Raw genomic sequence first — 20,295 nt, 5'->3', positions numbered from 1 at the left:
AGTCTAGGAGAGGAAGCCAAGCTTTAGTGATGCTTTAAGGTGGACTAGAACCTAGCCAGGGAGTTGGAGCAAAAAGGGTGTGTTTGACATAGCTTATAATAGCTTATAAGACATGGATGCAAAACATTGTCACACATTTAGGGAACTACCAAAAGTTTGAGTAGAACAGTGGTCCTCAGCCTGGTAGCACTTTGAAATCATCTGGAAGCATCCAAAAAACTCTTTGATACCTGGGTCCACTAGAGATTTTAAATATAGTGGCCAGACATTATTATTTATTTATTTATTTTTCAGAAATGCTGGGACAGGGAATATGAATGCAAGAGATGCTGCTGGAGCTCTTAAAGCTGAAGGGAGTGGTGGAAGATCTCTGCTAAGATGTGGTCAAGAATCTGAGCTCACTTCGGGGAAACAGAAAAGACTCATGCAGAGCTCAGCAGAGAAATAAAGGCCCGCCAATCCCCAACGGGGGCCGTGTCTGCCCTCATAACTGTATTCTTTTGAGCTGCTGTTTCTTATTCCCCATTTAAAAGTGAAAGTCAGGTGGGAAAAACAAAACATGCAATAAAATAAAATAAAATGAAAGATTACTCAATAAAAAGAAGCGATACAATGGTAAAATCAGGCCGATGTGGTAAAACCCTCTAAACTCAAACAGACAGAATCACCACCGAGGGCCAGACAATAAAAATAACTAAAATATACTGGTGTAAGCGGTAAGCATCTTCATGCACTGAGACAGTGAGGGAGGATTATTTCCATGTTATAGAGGAGCAAAATCAGGCTGAGGGAAATGAAGTACCGTGGTTCCACAGGGTCACGACTCCATTTTACATCGAAGAAACAGAGGTTAACTTGTCAAGACTAAATAGCCAGTTGAGAGAAGAGCAAGACATTGAACTAAGGTTTATCTAACTCAGGTACAGAGCTTTTTTTCCTGAATAAAGGCTCAAGCCTGGCCACGTGGTGGAGTCATTGCGGGGAGCTTTTAAGAAATACTGATGCCGAATAGCCATTTTCCCAAAGAAAACATGCAAATGACCAATAGGTATATGAAAAAAAATGCTCAGTGTCACTAATCGACAGGGAAATGAAAACCATGGTGAGATATCACCTGACTTCTGTTAGGATGGCATATATATAAAAGACAACAGGGATTGGCAAGGATGTGGAAAAACTGGAACCCTCGCACACTGTTGGTGGGAATGCAACATGGTGCAGCCATTATGGAAAGCAGAGTGGAGCTTTCTCAAACCATATAATCCAGAGATCTCACTCCTGGAAATTTATCCAAAAAATTGAAATCAGGATCTCAAAGAGATATTAGCACTCCTACATTCATTGCAGCATGATTCACAATAGCCAAGATGTGGAAACAACCAAATGTCCACTGACAGATGGATTGAAAAGAAATGGTATGTTTTACACACATTATTTTATATTATTCAGCTTTAAAAAAGAAGGCAATTCTGCAATATGTGACAACATGGATGAACCTCGAAAACATTATGCTAAGTGAAATAAGCTGGTCACAGAAGGACAAATGTGGCATTATTCTACTTATACGAGGTATTTAAAACAGTCGAGTTCAGACTCGAAGAGGGAAATAGTGGTGTATAGACTCGAAGAAGGAACTAGAGGCTGGGGAGTTACTAATCAACGGGTATAAAGTTTCAGTTGAGCTAAAAATGAATAAGCTCTAGAGATCTGTTGAACAACACTGTGCCTATAGTCAATGACACTGTACTGTACACTTAAAATTTATTGAGAGTAGATCTCACTTTAAATTTCTTTTTAAAAGGCAAGGAAGAAAAATCCTGATATGATGATGCACCGATCCTCAATTCTAACCTGGTCCGTCTGTGGTGGGGCCCAATGCCACAGTGCAGCTTCATACATTTATGGCCATGCTCTGCTCTGAGTAGTAATTGACCCTGTGTCTTGAGCACCCTGAGTAGTACTAAGTGCTGTACTTTAAGTACTAAGTACTAAGCACCTATAAAGATATTTCAGGTATTCTTAGTCTCACTTGAGAATTGAGGAAACTGAGAGGTGAAGTCACTTTTTCTGGGTCACCCAGCTGGTGGTCACCAGTGCCAGTGTTCATGTCTAGGTCAGCCTGACTCCAAAGCCCATGCTTTAATGCTGTGCCACATAGGTTTCAAGCAGGACCCTCATGCGGAGCAGCAGTGTAGGTGTCACATGCCCTTTCATTTTACTTCTCTGTCTCTCTAGCTTTAGGGTTGACAGCATCACCTTTGTTCCAGGCTTGTCCACTGAACAGTCATCATCTAGATGGAGGAAGGGGGTGATTTGTGGCTCAGCATTAAAGAAGAACTTTCTGCCAGGTAAAGATGTTTGACAGTGAGATAGGCTGCCTGGGAAGGCAGTGGACACCTGCTATCATTGCTGGGTAGCTGCCTGAAGAGCTGGGAAGAAGAGCCATCTTCAAACATTGTGTGTGTGTGTGTGTGTGTGTGTGTGTGTGTGTGTGTGTGTGTGTGTGTGCATGTGTGTGTGTGTAGACTTGGGTGAGAGGAGTTGGGCTTAGATACTCCTAACATGTCCCCAGGCCCTGAAACTGAGGAACTCAAGGGCTAGTCAAAGCTTAGTGGGTGAGAGATGGTTCTAGAAGATGAGATCACAGAACTGGGGAGTTCCAGAAGGCCCCACATCAGTTTGGAGCCTGCCCGCTCCCATCATTCTCTTAAAGCTGGGTGCCTGGGGACCCAGCAGTATTATGGGGGTGTCCTGAGCTGAAGCAGGGTTCAGGGTCACTGCTGCCGCCGCCACTGTCACTGCTGTGTCAGCTTTGGTGGGACCGACACCTGATCAGTGAGCCCCCTTCCCTCTCTTTCTGCAGCTGTTAACCAGGTCCCTGGGCTGGTCTGGCCAGCAGAGGGTGTGGAAACAGAAAGGTGGGGTCTGTGATGGGGGGACATTCTGGGCTAGGAGAGTGATGAGTTCAGAGAGAGAGAGAAGCCCGTGCTGGCAGGTCTCTAGTCTCTGAATCACCAGACCTGACTCCTTATACCTCTGAACCTGCTGTGAAATGCTCGAGATAAAATTACTTTAAGTCACTTTACTACCAAAAAAAAAAAAAAAATCAAAAAAGAGTCTCTGTACAGCGGTCAACTTGGTTTCTTCACCTATAAATTGGGGATATTAATCCTATCCCCCTTGAATTGTTGAGAAGATTAGATGAGATTAAGTTGGAAAACATCCAGAAAAGGCCTGGCACAGTGTCTGCCAGGTTTTAAGAACTTAGCAAGAATAAGAAAAAGAAAAAAGAACTCGGTGAGGTTAATTGTCTTCGTCTGTTTCTTCCCACACTTGGATGGGAAGGGCTTATGCTCTTGTGGTCATGACTTCAGTATAATTCGGTTTAAGAAGCTGAACAGTCACTCCATACCAGCAACTCTGCTTGACCCTTAGGAGATGAAAATGAATAGGACAACCACTGTTCTTTGGAAGTGGCGGGAAAGACTAACATATACTACAGTCCAGTGTGACAGAGGGACAGGTGCTTTGAGAGTGTTGGGGAGCAGTGGCCTGCCAGGAGAGTCTTGCTGGAGAAGTCATCTGTGATGGGATCCTTGAATTATGAGAGTTACTAATGGAAAGGAAAACAGAGAGTTTCTTTCCTAGATAGAGGATCATCGTGAGTGTACACTATGGTATTAATGGAACTTAAAGTGTAAGTGAGGGAGGGATCAGCAGGGCTGGGTCATGAGGGGCCTTGTGGATCATGCTTAGGAGCAATGATGAAAGGAGCCATCGAAGGGTGTCACAGGCTTTTTGGTTGAAAAATTCTTTCTGGTAAATGTGCATAAAATAGTTGGAAGAAGGGTCAGGACCGGATACAAGGAGGCCATCAGCATCCCGTGATGGTGGTCTGAACTAAGGGAAAGGCGGATTGAGTGATGGTTGGGAGGGGTGAGGGATGTCGTGATGGAGAGACGGAGTGAAGAGTAACATTCGTATTTCTAGTTTAGATAAAACTATGAGTTTAAAACCTAGTATATTTTAAGCCAAGCAAGGGAAGACATAAGGAAGAGTAGATTTTAGTGGAAGCATTAGTTCTGTTTTCGACATACTTCATTAGAGGTGGCTGGGATATCCAAGTGGAGATATGGGGTCTGCTGGTCTGGTCCCGGGGAAGGTGTAATATAAAGTCATCAGTATGCGGGTGGAGTAAACAGCAGGCCTGCCCAGGGGGCATCCCGAAGCCGAAGATAAGAGGGATGAGGGAGAAACGCTTGGAAAGCATAGCAGCATTCAGGACCTGGGCAGAAGTGGAGTCCACAAAAGGAGAATGAGAAGAAATAGCCTGAGAGGAAAGAGGGAACCTGGGAGACGGAGCATCATGGGAGCTAGGAGAGGCAAGAGTTTCAGCAAGGTGGGGTGGTCTGCAGTGCGAAATACTGCTGAGGGCGCCCACGAGACAAGAACTGACAAGGGTCCATTGGACTGAGCGGAACAGCTTCGGGCGAGTGGTGGCGGGGAAGCTAAATTCCACTGGGTTGAAACACAAATGGGAGGCAAGACAGAGATAATTTTCCCCCTAGAAGTTTAGATGAGAAGAGAGGGAGAGAGACAGGTCAACATAGATAATGACAGGAATCGAGAGAAAGTATTTTATTAGCATGTTTATATATGTGGAAGAAGAAGCTGGTAGAAAGAAGATGCTGATGATGCTGAGAGAGAAGACATGGCCAGTGAAACAAGGCTTAGTGATGGGAAAGAATGAAATCTAGAGCTCGGAGGGAAGATGGGTTTTGACAAGTGTAGAAGCACTTCATCTTCACACTAGGGGGTGAAGATGAGGGCGCATGAGGCTACTGATGCATTTCGTAAGTGGGACAGGGACTTAAGGCAGAAAGAGGAAGTCAATCTCACCTTGTCTTTCTCTTTGAGGCAGGTGGCCAGGTCTTCTGGGAGTGATGGGGTAGGACAGGGCATGGAGGGGGCTCCAGGACAACAGTGAGGTTCTTGAATCTCCTTCTAAGACAATGAGAGAGAGAAAGCTGGTCAAAGACAAGCATTAGTGCTGGTGTTAGAAGTATTTCATAATAGAAATAACAACTGACCTATTTTTAGTGCAAAGAGCTAAGTTCTCTCTGTGCCTTTTTTTCTCATTCATTCTTTCAACAATCTTGTGAGGCAGGTGTTACAGATTTCCTCATTTTACTGATGAAGAAAATGAGGCTTGGGAAGTGTCCAAAGTCAGACATGTCAAAAAGTGTAGAAGTGGGCTTCAGACTCAAGTCTTACTGCAAAGCCGCACCCTTAACTCACCTCGCCACCCTCAATGGCTGGAAGCTTCAGTGGGGGTGGAGGCCACATGTTTGCAGGGACACCCATTTTTGAGGTTGTGTGACCGTTTCATTTTTTTGATCTTATGAAGGTGGAGGGCACGTGTGATGGGGTCATGAGAGACATGGAAAGGTGTGTTAGAGGTGGTGGTCAGGGAGAGAATGAAATCGAAGGTCGCAGAGGTAGGGGAATGTGGGGTGCTGGTGAATGCAGGGGTGACAAGGCCATGGGAGTGGGTGGCTGAGACAGAATGGAGGCCGAGGTCATGACCAGGTACTAATGTCCTTTGTGATACTGGGGAGGACTGGCCTCCAGAGCCAGCGATGAGAGGCAGGGAGGGCACACCAAACGAGCTCAGGTGAGCTTCGAGGGAGGAGGGGCTCTTGCAAGGTGATGGTTTAGAAGGGGCAGTGGGCGTGAAGGACAATTTCAGCACTGCCCTGTAGGCCTGTGTGCGGGAGAAAGAGCAGCTGCAGGTGGCAGTGTTCTGGGGGAACTTGTTTCAGTTCAGGCCAGGGGAGAGAGGCTCAGTTCAAGAAGAGTTTCCTTGGCAACTGGGTTTAGGGACTGATTTACACCAATGACATTGCTTGGCCCTTCTCTCTGAGAACAATCGCTCATGGCCATATCCCAGTGAGGCTTCGGATTCATATAAACTTTGGTCTCCGTCCAAACTTTGCCCCTTCTTAGTTGTGAAATCTTGGGCCTCAGAATTCCATAATGCCTGGCATATAGTATGAAGCTCAAAATGTTTCTCCTTCCCTCCCCGCCGTGATGTCCCATCCTCTTCTCTCAGCTGCCGGGGCAGGGTGGTATCAAGCAGGATTGGAAGGGAGAGGGGCTGGACTCAGGGAACCCGCTCCTGAATCTCAAGGGTGTGGCTGATGCTTCACCAAGCCTGTGAGGGAGCTGGCTGGCAGCGTTGGAGCCTCTCCCCAGATCCCTGGCCCTGTTTCCCTTCTTCTTCTAAGGGGTAGCCTTCTGTGAGAGGACGACCAGGGCTGTTGAGCTGCCTGCCATCCCAAAGCCCGGCTTTGAGCCAGCGTGGTGGGGCTTCACATCTACCACCTGCATGGAAGCCAGGAGCTGGGCTCCCAGAAGGCAGCCGTGCCCACCCGGGATCGGACTGCTGGCCTTGGCCTCTCTGCTCAGCTGCCTGCTCACCTCCAGCCAGGCCAAGGTCTACAGTCGCTGTGAGCTGGCCAGAGTGCTCAAGGATTTCGGCCTCGAGGGATATCGGGGCTACAGCCTGGCTGACTGTGAGAACCCCTCTCCCTGGCTGGCCCTGTCCCCCTCGCACCACACTTTCCCCTCCTCCTCTCCCCGCTCCACCTCTCCCTCACTCCTTATTCATGGGGTGTGGGCTCAGGAGCTTTCTGAGCCTCAGCTCTCATTTATAAGACAAGGATTATATGAGATGACGGGTAGAGAACATCCAGCACTGTGGTAAATACATAGTAGGCAGACAATGGGCAGCCAAATCAGAAACGCCCCTTCATTTTCCCCGCTGCTAAAGTTGGGAGTCACAGGAACAGAATCGTTCAGTACCCCAAGTTTAATCTTGGCACGAGGACCAGACATTCCCATTGATGTTTAGGGTAAACTGAGCAAACCGGTAATACCAAGCTTTTTGAACTGGTGGCACTTTTGGGAAGCTGCAAATACAGCCACATCTGGACTTATTTTTTCTCTAGTTCTAATTCTCTACAGGTCCCACCTATGTCTTCCTAATCTTGCCTCAAAAGATTTAGCTTATTCATTCATTCCACAAACATTTCTTGGGCCCCACTATGTGCGGAATCGTGAGACAACGGGAAGCTTGCTGGCCTATGGCCAGAAGGCTTGAGGTGCAGGCTGGACTCTTGCTATTTCATAGCTGTATGTGACCTTGAGTAAGTCACTTTGCCCCTCTGAGTCTCAATGGATTCATTTGTCAAGTAGGTGAGAGGGCATCTGCCCTGATCACCTTGAAGCAGGAGCTGAGGCTTGAAGGAGCTACTGTGAGCACTCTGGTCTGGGTTGGCCTTGACCTTGTGACCCACAGGCCTATGTGTCTACTCTATACAGGGATCTGTCTTGCTTATTTCACAAGTGGTTTCAACACAGCTGCTGTGGACCACGAAGCTGATGGGAGCACCAACAATGGCATCTTCCAGATCAGCAGCCGGAAGTGGTGCAAAAATTTCACCCCAAATGTCCCCAACCAGTGCCAGATGTACTGCTCCGGTAGGCTGGGCGCGAGCCTGGGGCTGGCTGGGGGTAGGCTGCTACACCAGCCTTTGCTTCTTTATGCTTTTTTTTTGCTTTTTGCTTTTCTTGCCTTTATCTCTGAATGGGAACCCCTACCCCACATTCTGCTGGATGGGCAAATGATGAGGGTGGGTCCTCCATGAATCTCATTTGGGGTCCCAGACGGGGGTAGGGGGCTGTCCTGAGAGCTATAGGAATGGAGGGGTTAGCTTCTGATAGGAGACAAAAATGATGGTGTGATACCCAGCCTGAAGAAGGTCCTGAGACAGGCTGAGGGAGACAGGTTTGGAGTGTGTGTGTGTGTGTGTGTGTGTGTGTGTGAGAGAGAGAGAGAGAGCCCCCTGCACCCTCATCGTTTTTCTGTCTCCCACTCCAGACTTGTTGAATCCTAACCTCAAGGATACTGTTATCTGTGCCATGAAGATAATTCAAGAGCCCCAGGGTCTGAGCAGCTGGTAAGTGACTTGGGCTAGAGCCCCCAGGTTGATGCGGGCAGGACTCGTGGACAGCAGCAGCAGGGCACTAACCTTTTCTGAGTGCCCATGTTGTCCCAGGCACCATTCCATGGCTTCGCCATCTCATCCACACGGCTTTCCGTGGTAGGGGTTACCACCACGGAAGTACCACCCCAGAAGTATTTACAGAGAACACACTGAGTTTCACGGAGGATAAGCAATTCCCTGGAGGTCACAGAACCAAGCCTCGCTCTTCCCAGCATTGCTTATGTTGCAATGCCTGCCTGTAGGTCCACTAGGTCTGGATCTCGTAAATCGTTTTTTTTTTGTTTGTTTTTGTTTTTTGTTTTTTTGAACAGTGGCATCTTTGCCTAAACTAACTTTTATATAAAGGCCCGTGATGTACAACGGATCAAATAATAGATTCCGTGCCCGAAGCAGGGTGGGCCCTCCCAAGCTTCACCCTGTCGGCCTTCTCTTTCCCTGCCTCCTTCCCACGAGATAGCCTTTGAAGCCTCCTGACAGGCAAGGGAACTGGATGAGTACTGATGAGGCAGTGGCCCCAAGGCTTCCCAGCCTCTTCTGATGGGAGTGTCACTTAGAGTCTCCAACTTCCCTTTGCACACAGTTCTGAGTGAGAGACCAGCAAGGGGAAGAATGTGCAGAAGGTAAAATACTCGAGGTGGCTGGTGCAACCGGAACCATGGACAGATGTGATAGTGACAGGGCTGGGAGAGTAATTTGGAAGGCATGAAACGTCTAGGGAGGGACTCAGTGCAGGGGGGACCTTTGCAGGAGTCTAGGTGAGAGATATAGGGTCTGGACTAGGACAGTTGCATGGGGGATGGACGGGAGAAGGATTGGGTGTGAGGGGCTGTGGAGGAGGACTAGGGACAGATAATATGTGATCAGTGAGGGAGAGGAGGAGGTGAAAATGACTGTGACTGGAGAAAAGGTCCGAGATGGGCCTCGACAGTGACCACAGCTTCAGAGATGGCCGAGACCCAAGTCTTTGCCCTCGAGGGTCTCAGAGTCTAATGGAAGAGACAAAGAGCCTAGTAGATCACTCTTGGTCACTAGAGCAGTAGAGGTCCTTTAGGGGTACTCCTGGTCATTGGGTCTGACATATCAAAGTTTAGAATTCCTGGGAACTTGAGACCCTGGGACCCAGGATCCCAGGATCTTGCTTACCTTTCTCAAGATGCCAGTGTGACACTAGAACAAGATAATAATCCTGAAAGAGTCTATAAACTGTAGTTACCAACAATCGAAAGGCCCAGGAGAACTGGGTGTGGGTGCAGTTCTGTCATTTACTAGCTGTAGACCCTGGTCAAGTAATTTTGCATCTCAGTCTCAGTTTTTCATTTGGAATATAGGGAATATAATATCTTCCCAACCTATCTTATAAGGGTGTTGGAGGGCGGATAAATGAGTGACAGATGTGACCATGCTTTGAAAACTGTGAAGGCCTATACACTTTAAGGGGGCATTACTGTCAGCTGAAGCAGCATGATGTAGGCAAAAAGTATTGGACTGGGGCTCTGGACCCTAGGACACCAGGTCTTTGCCACTGACTTCTTGGTGAACTTGAGAAAATTACTCTTTTTCTCCATTGGTAAAATAAGGAGGACATAGATGACTTTTTAAGGGCCATTCTCTACCTTTTTTACTTCTTCTAGGGGGTTCTTTGCTAGTTAATACAGTTTACTTTTTTCTCTTTTCCATGGTAGCCCCTTTCCTCACCTCTCTTCTGGTTGAGAGCCCACACCTCCTTTCCGTCCTTTTCTGAGCAGGAACTGAAGGTTGCCACTGATTTGGTCTCTCCTCTTCCCCACCCTTCATCCTCAGGGAGGCCTGGAGGCATCACTGCCAGGGCAAGGACCTCAGAGACTGGGTGGATGGCTGTGACTTCTAGGATCCTCTCTGGATGCACCAGGCCGTGCGCAGCAGACTGGGAGATGTGGTTTGGTTCCTGACCCAGGCGTGGGAAGACAAGCCAACTAATAAAGTATAGTTAAACATAAGTGTGGTTCTCAGCTATCACTGTGTTTCCAGGTGGCATGTTAGAGCCAGAACATCTCAGGGTTTCTTCACCAGTCCACTTGGGCTGGGCTTTGGGTAGGCTCTGAAAAGCTTACCACGCAAGGCTTGCTTCCATTCCAGAAACCTGGGTGGGGGGTGTGGGTGGGAGTGGTCAGTATCTCTCTTAACCACACCTGGCAGAATTTCCTAAATCCTTTACTTGGACCTAGGTTTGCCAAATTTAGCAAAACAAACAAACAAACAAAGAAACAGGAAACAAACAATGATAACAAAAACAGGATGCCTGAATTAAATGTGAATGTTGGATACACAACTAATAAGTTTTACTATGAGTACGTCCCAAATATTGCATGAGACATACTTATATTGAACAATGATTTGTCGTATACCTGAAATTCAAATTTAGGTAGTTGTTCTATATTTTATCTGGCAATTCTACCTGGGTGTGGTGTCGTGTACCTCTGGCTTGTTTTGGAACATCATTGGAACCCTTATTTTCTGTGGCTCTGGTCGCAGAAGGTGGCCAGGGTGCCTCGGCCATCTAGCTGGTGACTGCTAACACTCTGGCGGCCACCAGGGGGTGGTGCATCATGATTGGCCACCAAACCAAAGGCTTCCGCTCAGACTCTCACCCTGCTCTCCAGTGCCCTCTAGTGGCGGGAGATTCAAATGCCGCTGATAGCGATGGTGCACGTCACATCCTGGGTAAGGAAGCCACCACTCGTGCTGCTGCGTGCTGCTGGAAGGCTGGAGCATGGGATGGAGGGAGCAGGTGGCAGTTCTCTGTCTTTCTCAATATGTGGGACGCTCAGGAGGTGGCAGCACTGTCACCCATTCACCTAAGGCTCGGTGTCTCTGGTCCCTTGGGATGAACTCTGTCAGAGGAAGGTGGGCAGAGTCTCAGGATCACTGTGGATGTGGTGGCAAGAGCAGCAGCTGAAGTGATGTCTGAGAGAGCCCTGCGTTCAGATAGTAGATTTTTTCTGGAAAGGCCTCAGAGAACCCTGCAAGTACTGAACTGTTGATCGAGGCATGGCTGGTGATGCTCAGGGAGAGGGGACTATGATGCCAGCCACCCCTCCACGCTGGCCTGCTGTCTCCAAATGTCACAAGCCAGCAAACACCAGAGGGGAGGCTGAGGGTCACAATCGGTGAGGCAGGCCAGTTTCCTTCCACCGCTGGTCTGGTGTGAGGCCACTCTCATCCCTGCCTTGTGCTCTGCCCTGGCTTTTGATTCTGCATCCCAGTTGAGCTCTTGCCGCCAAGTCAAAGTGATGATAAAACTTGAGGGCTGCTCATACAAATGGGTTATGATGAAGGACCAGCTCCTTGCTGGGAGTTGGGGGTTGGGGGCATAACGACTAATGGATCCACTCTCATTAAGTCATGGGTAGGGAGATACTGTTCTCTTTTTAATATTAAAGCAAACATTGTGTGCCTACCATGTGCCACAAATAATCTAATTCGGACCCTAGAACAAGAACTGTGATGGAGGTACCATTATTATCCCCATTCTATAAATAAGGAAACAGAGGCTTGGGGGAGATACATAACTCCAGGTGTGCTCTTAGTGGCTGGACGTTGCTGAGAGGTGGTTATCCTGGATGACTCTCAGTCTCCTCTCTCCCTCGCTTGGCCAGAAACCTCTGGCCCACCATCTTTGTGTGATCTGTACTCTCTACTTCAACTTCACTTGAGACTTCTGTTGCCTGCAACCATCTGATTGTTCCACTGGGTTCCATTTGCCCAGGAATAGGTGGAGCGAGGCCCTTGGAATCAAAAGGAGAGTTGTTAAAAAGACTTGGAGGCTCTAGGCTGGCATGATGGCCTCAGGGCCCCTCAAGGTGGGGCTGGCTGGTAGGGTCAGGTCTGGACAAGGGAACCTGGAGGCCCGGGCTGGGTGGCTGATCAGGAGCAGTTGGCGATGGAAGAGGAGTATCCAGGAGACAATGCCCTGGCCAAAGCCTATGCATGTGGGTAAAATTGTCCACGGCTCGCCCTGGAAGTCCCAATTTCTAAGTGAGGTACTCAGATTGGTTAGAGTAACCAGACTGTGGGCTGGAGTCTCCCTGCTTCCACGTCACACACTGACCTCACATTCCATTGATCACTAGGTCCTGTCTCTTTTATCTTTCTAATATTTCTTGAAACTGTCCCTCCCTTTCATCCCATGTACCTCTATTTTAAATCATGCCCCCATCGCCTTTTTCCTAGGACCCTTGTAATGGCCTCATAAAGGTATCCCTTGCCATCCCTCCACCGCCGGCAGACTGAGCTTTCCACCCTTGCATCCTGGCCCCAGGGGCTTTTCTCATCTTCAGTTTCAATACTAAATTTCTTGGCTTGGTACACGAATTTTTCATGACCCAGGCTCATACAGATTCATTTCTCAACTGTGCAGAAGCTGTTGCTCTAGCTGGTTTGTATCCCTGAATTTAGTTCCCTGAGCGTAGTGTGCTGCTTCCTACCTTTCACCACCCCCTACCGGTCTCGCTCTCGCTCACTATACCCCAGTTAATAGACACTTTTTTCTCACGCACACGCTCGTCTTCACCACAGGGGCTTCAGGCCTGCTATTCTGTCTTCCTGGAATGCCATTTCCTCAGATCTTTTGAGTGGCCATTCCTTTCTCTTCAGTCAGGTCTTGTCTTAATTTTACCTCCTCAGAGTGATTTCTCCGACCATTCCCAGTTCTCCTCTACCTCCAAGCCTTTGCTCAGGTATCTCTTCTGCTCAGGTATGAACTTCTACCCATCTCTCAAGGCTCCAGTCAAAACCTGTTGTCTTCAGCCTGGCCAATTGACCCTCTTCTCCAATGAGCGTGCTGTGCCTCCCGAACCTTCACTGTTGCTCTTGCTGCTCAGGTTCTTGTGTGTGTGTCTGTTGCCCACGTCTGCCTGGCTAGCCTCTGAGCACTGTGTCTTCTAGATATATGAACTTCCAGCGCCTAGCACAATGCCTGCTACATAGCGGGCACATAGAAAATGCTCGTGGAATGAAGGGATCCGGACAGAGACCCCTGACTGGCACTGGGAAGTCGTCTTCCAGTGGTTTCTTGAGCTTCCTTCCTCTAAGGTGGGTTGAGCTGGCTATACTTTGGTGCCCACCAATCATTTTCTGTTGGGCCTGTTTTAACTAGGACATAATTCCTTCCGAAAAGGAGCCGTGAAGATCGAATCACACTAAAGACAAATGGCCCATAATAGTGATAAGTTAGCTAAATGAGCCACTTCCTTCATAGACATAGCATGGAGAGCAGCTTTAAAGAGGCTAGACGTCTAAATTCCCCATCTCAGGCATCACTCACAGTCATTATCAGGGGGTGGGATTTATTTATTTATTTATTTTAAACGAAAAGCATCATTGCCGTTCTACTCAGAAATGAATGAGATGTCAACAGTGGCGTGTGTCTGGGGGCTCAAGGGCAGCCAGAGAACGTTGTGCATGCATTTCCTGCATGCAGTGGATGCAGAGTTTCCATTCCTTCAGAACCAGGCCACAGGGATGTTTGCAAAGCAACGCTACAGTTGCTTTCTATGTATGCAGGTCTCCTCAGCCCTCAACATTGCTGCATGCATAAGGTAATTTGTGAAATCACAGCTCTTTTTCTGTTCGTTATTCATTTTCCCCTCATCCATTCATTTTGCCATCCGTGAGTACTCACTAGTGCACAAATTGGTGCCAAAGGTTTAAAAAAATAATGGGAGAAAAACTTCAAATTGATCAAATCCTATCTGTCATTTTCCCCCTCCTGTAAATTGAAAAATGGCAGTCATTATGTTATTTCAGGAGAAGAAATGTTGGTTGCTCTTTGTGGCACTGTGGTGGTCTTCTGGAGGAGAGTTTAACACTTTCTAGGCCAGGGTGGCTTTGCCTAGCAAGTAACGAGAGGATGAGCCCTGGTCTCCATGATCTTCCTAAAATCGTATGAAAATATTTTATGTACATCTCTGTGACCATGTGCATTGTTTCCCCCCCGGGGAGACAGTTCATAGCTTTCACTTTATTTTTAATACAAACAAGTGATCCAAATAAGATCAAGAATCAATGTTTTACAGGAAGAAAAAAGAAAAGAAGAAAAAGATAGAAAGTATATGTCTTAGCTTATTTAATCCTTATTTAATCGTAATAACTCTGAACACTAGGCATCATCATCTCCATCAAGCAAATGGGAAATAGAGATTCTGGGTGGTAGATTAAAATTTTGCTTGGACATCTGATGCCCATTCTCAACTTAGACTCATAGACAGAGAGTTGGGACACACCAAAGAGATTATCTGTTCCCTTTCCACCTCCCCTCACTCCTTTTTAAAAAAAAATTTTAAATATTTATTTAAAAATTTTTAATTTCAAGTATACGGTACATTGGTTAGACATCTATATCGTTAGTAAAATGATCCTAGCAATTGCTTCCTCCCTCCCCTGACCCTCCACCTAGCTAATGTATTAATGCTAATTGCATTCCCTATACCACACTCCCCTTCCCCGTGACAAACCATCACTACTCATTTGTACTTTTTTAACCTTTCACCCCATCTCCCAGTCCCCCAAACCTCCTCCCCTCTGTCCGTCACCAAATTGTCCACTATATTTGTGAGTCTGTTTTTGATTAGTTTGTTCTTTTTATTCCTTAAATTCTGCATATAAGTGAAATCATATAGTATTTATCTTTCTCTTAAATACCTTCTAGAAGGTATTCTTAAATACCTTCTAGGTCCATCAAAGCAATATATTTTTTCTGTCCCTTTCTTTTCATATGGAGGGGTCTTGTATTCTTATCCCTTCAGCCACTCTATCTTTTGGTTGGAGCACTTCTTTTCCATTTAAGGTACTAATTGCTAGAAATGTAGTTGTTACCATTCTTTATTCCTGTTTTTGATACATGTTTCTTTTCTTCTTAAAGAAGTCCCTTCAACATTTCCTGTAATACTGGCTTGGTGGTAATAAATTCCTTTAGCTTATTTTTGTCTGGGAAGCTCTTTATATGCCCTTCAAGTCTAAATGATAGATTTGCTGGATAAATTATTCTTGGTTGTATATCCTGGGTCTTCATCCTGTCAAATATTTTTTGCCCTTCTGTCCTGCATAGTTTCTTTTGAGAAATCAGCTGCCAGTCTTATGGGTGTTCTCTTATAAGTAATTATTTCTTTTTCTCTTGCTGCTTTTAATATTCTTTCTTTGTATTTAAACTTTGGCATTTTAATTATGATGTGTCTTGGTGTGGGCCTCTTCGGATCCCTGATTTTTGGAATTCTCTAAGCTTCCTGGGGTTTTATGTCCATTTCCTTCACCAAGTTAGGGAAGTTTTCCACCATTATTTCTTCAAACAGCTGTTAGACATTTTGATTTTCTTCTGTTATGCCAAGCAGATGAATATTTTGAGCCTTAATAGTGTCCCATATCCTCCTTAAATTATTTTTATAGTCTTGGCATCTTTTATCTTGCCATTCTGATTGAGTGTCCTGATTGGCTTTCCTGTACTCTAGATAGGGCATTTGATCCTCTTCTTTATTTGCTTTGTTTATTCCTTCGTTTATTCCATTTAATATACTGCTCATCTCAGATAACATATTCTCCATTTCAGACTGGTTCCCTTTTATAGCTTCCATTTCCATTTTTATCTCTTTGTTGGAGTTTTCTACACTTCTCAAAAGTTCATTGAGCATCTTGATAACCAGTGTTTTGAACTCTGCATCTATTAGATTACTTGACTCCACTATATCTGGATCTCTGTTCTGTTCTGTCATATGGTTTCTGCTTCTTTGTCTTCCCATTTTGGCTGCCTTTCTGTGTCTGTTTCTATGTATGAAGCAAAGCTTGTGAAGTAGGTGTCCAGTGGCACAGTTCTGAGAGGGGTTCAGCTGCAGGCAAAATTTAGCCCAAGCCTCTACCCCTCTGGGGCCACCTGTTGAGATTCAGCAGACGCTGTGCTTATACTTGGCTCCAACAGTGTGAGTCTCAGCAAGGAGCACCTGACTCGCTGAGGATGCACCGGGATGTGGCTTGGGTGGGGCCCAAGTTGTGGGAGGCGGGGTTTCAGGGAATCCTCTGGGTGGAGTAATCTCTAGTATCCAGTTTGATGATGTCACAGCTATGGCAGCACTGTGTCTGGTGCACTGGTAGTGGGGAGGGCTCAGCAGGGAACAATGGATACGGCCAGCACTTCTGTACAGAGCTAGTCTCACTTCTGGCCTCACTCTGACAATGTCACCCTGTAAGTCCCTGGTGCCCGCTGTGCGCAGCCAAATCAGCACTGGTGTTCAGAGGGAGCAGGTCCGTTACCGCAAAAATCCGCTCGTGGATGCGGCCCCTTTAAGAGGAATCTGCCTCTGCCTCTGCCTCTGCCTCTGCCGCTGCCGCTGCCGCAGCCTCGGTCTCATTCAGCCGCTCAAGACCGGGCAGCCCCGTGTCCTGGCTCCGTCCTACCTTCTGCCATCGCAGGGTGCTTTCTTGGATTTCTCCATAGTTATATGGCTTGTTCATCTAGATCCCAGGTGATTTTTTTCTTGCTACTGCTCCTTGTTTCCATCACAACTTTGATTTGGTCGCGAGAGGGATGAACAGAACCTTTATCACCTAAGCCATTTTTTTTTTTCCTCCCAATCTTCTCTCCTTTTATAGAGGAGAAAACTTAGGCCCAGAGAAGTGAAGTAAATTGTCTGAAATTATATGGTCAATTTACAGCAGAAATGGATTAGAAATACAGTCTTTTGACTCTCTGTCCAAAGTCTTTTGCCAACCTATTGCCTTGTTCTTGTAAAGTGAGTGAGTGTAGGTTTCACTGAATGTTAAATTGATTTAGCAAGAAACTCTTTTTCTCATCTGTCCTCAGGCTGGGTGGTTTTCTCTGACCTATTTCATAGTGTCCAGGGACCTCATGGCCCCCAACACACTCACCTATTAGCCTTAGGAACAGACAAGTGCATGCACAAAATGATTCCATGTGCCAGGAATCTCCAACGAGTGAGGAGAAAGCCATTAGCTAGACACATCGACGCTTGGCTTGGGAAATAGCTTCCTAGACACTTGGAGAGCAGAGGAAGGAGCTTGGAGGACTTTAGCCAGGATACATCCCTCAGCGTGGTGACCAAGTCCTTCATCCGTTGGCACCTGCCTATCTTTCAGTGGTCATTTTGGACACTTTTCCCTTTCACCTCTCTGCTCTGGTCCCCTGGACCTGAGTGCAGTCCCCTGAACTGTGCCCTCTCCAGCATCCCACTCCCCTGGCTTTGCATACGTTGGTCTCTCACTCTCCTTCCACTGCAAAACTCCGATTCATCTTTCCTAGATGTCTGTTTACTTGTGAGTATCCGCTGCTCAGGTGATAAATTCCTTGAGGGCAAGTGCCCAGCACATAACAGGCAGACGATCAATAAGAGTCAAATGAGAGGTGAATGTGTGTTCTTCATGTGTCTCCCCTTCCTTCGTTGCCCTGTTCCCTTCCCAACTGTGCCAGGAAGCTTGTTCTGTTCAGCTTAGGGTCTCCCTGGCTACATGTGGATCAGGGCTGGTGACACACCGCCTGCGGAAGCAAATTCTTGGCCTCCTGAGCTTCCCTTGCTTCTCTGTAACAGAGAAGCACATTCAGTGGTGTTTTCTGGAGGTGCTTACCTCTGCTCTGAGTTAAGTTCTCAAAACCAAATTAAAATCTGAGCTTGTGGAGGAAGAAGTCCTAGGTCTCTTCTTGGGCCTCTAGACTCAGGCAGGCTGAGATGAGCTTTACCTGAAGGGAGCGCTACCCACCAAGATCGCACCCGAGGGTGAGGTCTGCCTCTGACTTTCTCCCTCCCAGCTCACTAGGCACCTTTCTCCAGATGCCCTCTGTGGACCCTTTCTCTCTAGGCATGTTCACGGTTAAGATGCTTACAAAAATAGCTGCAAGTTAGAAAGAGGAAAATGAAAGAATTCCAGCTTCTCTCGGCCAAAACAACAAAGCAACAGCATATAAGCAGCCAACTCTGTCCCGAGATGGCTACTCACAGAGATGCTTACTCCTTTCACTCTCTAACTGCAGCAGACTCTACTGATTCTGTTTCTGAGGTCATGTGCCATTATGTTATTGATCGATTAATTGATTTATTGATCTAACCCTTTGAGGTCACTGATAATTCAATTTTCTGGTTTGGGCTTGTGATCATTCCAGACTGCTGGCCTTCGTGTCATCATTCGAGTTAGTCTCAAAAACGTGACACATCCCCACGTGTCCTCTGTCTACCAGACCTCTCCAGGTCTTCACTAAGGAAATGATTACACACATGGCTACTTGTTTGAAATGATAATAACAAAACACTTCACCACTCCCAGGAATTTAGCCAGGCAACCATGTCTTTGGTTAACAACAAGTCAATAATAATTAGTAGCTGACTATTGATTTGCTCTCTCAAATTTCCTGCCTATTTTTTTTTAAGCAGGTTAAGTTTGTAGGCCTGCTCCAAGATAAAGAAAGCCAGAACCCCCAAATCAGAAGGGGCACATACATATGTTAGGCTGGAAGCAATCCAAACCTGTTAGAATATTCTTTGCTCCATCCCAAATTGATCTGAAGGTTTTTTGTTTGTTTGTTTGTTTGTTTTTATAAAGGAAACCAGAAATCCAATGAAGCAGTTCAAATTGCAACTTAATTTATAGACTTAAAAAAAAATATGGAACTGTTGAACTGGAGGAAGGTGGAAGCATCCAGTGGAACCCAAACTCACTGAAAAGACATTTCATTTGTTTCCTGTCTCTGATAGGACCATCTGAAGACACTCCCTGCTCTTCTGCATTTTATGGTCTTGGCACCAGCAGGACACTTTCCAGCCTGATGTAGTGAGGAGTTAGTTTGTCTCAGGAGAGGGAATTCCATGCCCTGGCAAAGCCTGGAAAAATGATTGCTCTTTAAGTGGGTTTACAAATGCAATTGGGATCTCAGGAGCTTGAGACCTTGGGGGTCCAGCTTTCACATTGCCACTAATTTACTGGGTGACCCTAAGCAAGTCCCTTCCTTCTCCTTTTGAGTCTGCTTGTTTGGAAAACGAGGACAGTAGGTTATACAGTCCCAAAGGCATGTCGTAGGCAGAAAAATGCTCCCCCGCCCCCAAGATGTCCACATCTGAATCCTGAAATCTGTTACTTTACATGGCAAAACAGACTTCGAAGATGTAATTAAGTTAACAACCTTGACATGGGGAGGTTATCCTGGATTATCAAGTGGGTGCATTCTAATCAGAAGGGTCCTTGAAAAATGGAGGAAGAAAGCAGAGGAGGATCTGAGTTAGAGGGAGATGTGACTACGGGGAAAGGTCATTGTTGTGTAATGTGAGAAGGACTCAACCCATCACTGCTGGCTTTGAATAAAGAGGAAAAGGCTACAAGCCAAGGATTGTGGGTGGCCTCTAGAGGCTGGAATGATGAGGAAATGCGGATTCCTGAATGGGGCTGGGCTCCTAATTCCTGGTAAGAGGCTTTTTTTAATTGGTCACATTGGGTAAATACCTTTTCCTTGTGTTAATGAGTTGGGAAGGAGAGAGAGAGAGAGAGAGAGAAAGAGAGAGAGAGAAAGAGAAATGATGGAGCAGGGACCAGAACTCTGAGTCCCAGTCTAGCCAGGGCTTTTGTGCATCTTTATGACTTTGGGGGACATTTGAGTTGGAGTGGTGGGACAAAGTAGGGCAAGTTTAAGCTACAGGAATTAGCATGATGCCATTAGGACAAGGATTCTATCTGAACGGGAAACTCTCTTTGGACACAGGGGGGCTTGAGAGAGCAGGTCCCCTCCTCACCAAAGGCACCTCCCACCTCCTTTCCCACATGGACATCCTCTCAGGAGTCGTGAGGAGCGAGGCAGAATGCAAAAGTGACTTCTGCAGGGACAATCAGGTCTGTCTGGTGGGGGTGAGGAGGCGAGGTGCAGAGAGGGTCTGGAAAGGCTGGTGTGTTGGAGGGAGGCCACTCTGGAGCCTACGTCCAGCCCAAGTTCACTGACGGGGTCAAGAGGAGTTAGGACAGAAGACGGAAGGGCAGAGGGACGTGAAGTTCTCCTGTATGGTTTTCAGGTCTAGGCAGTGTTGTGTCTCCCTCTTTTCATGCCACATGCCTGTGGTCCAGGGCAGTGTCGTTCGGACCGTGGCCTGTGACTCGTTAATATCTCATGAAATCATTTACGAGGCTGCGATCAATAGTCTTCAAAGATTTAAAGTAGAATAGAATATAGAGTGTACACATTTCATCAAGGTAAGTGTTGTGGCACAAT

The 20,295-nt window shown here is 46.7% G+C and overlaps 1 protein-coding gene across 1 annotated transcript; it reads left to right on the top strand.

The window, feature by feature from the left end:
- Window positions 1-2,081: 2,081 nt before the first annotated feature.
- On the top strand, window positions 2,082-10,008 carry SPACA3 (sperm acrosome associated 3). The gene is made up of 5 exons (XM_039885987.1): window positions 2,082-2,348; window positions 6,288-6,575; window positions 7,384-7,542; window positions 7,943-8,021; window positions 9,870-10,008. The coding sequence occupies exons 1-5, from the start codon at window positions 2,177-2,179 to the stop codon at window positions 9,934-9,936; spliced, it is 765 nt and encodes a 254-aa protein (XP_039741921.1). The 5' UTR covers window positions 2,082-2,176; the 3' UTR covers window positions 9,937-10,008.
- Window positions 10,009-20,295: the final 10,287 nt, after the last annotated feature.

This window comes from Pteropus medius, unplaced genomic scaffold (assembly GCF_902729225.1).
Source record: "Pteropus medius unplaced genomic scaffold, Ma_sr-lr_union100, whole genome shotgun sequence".
Taxonomy (NCBI): Eukaryota; Metazoa; Chordata; class Mammalia; order Chiroptera; family Pteropodidae; genus Pteropus; species Pteropus medius.
Note: the sequence above shows the minus strand (reverse complement) of the source record. Positions and strands in the feature narration are given on the sequence as shown.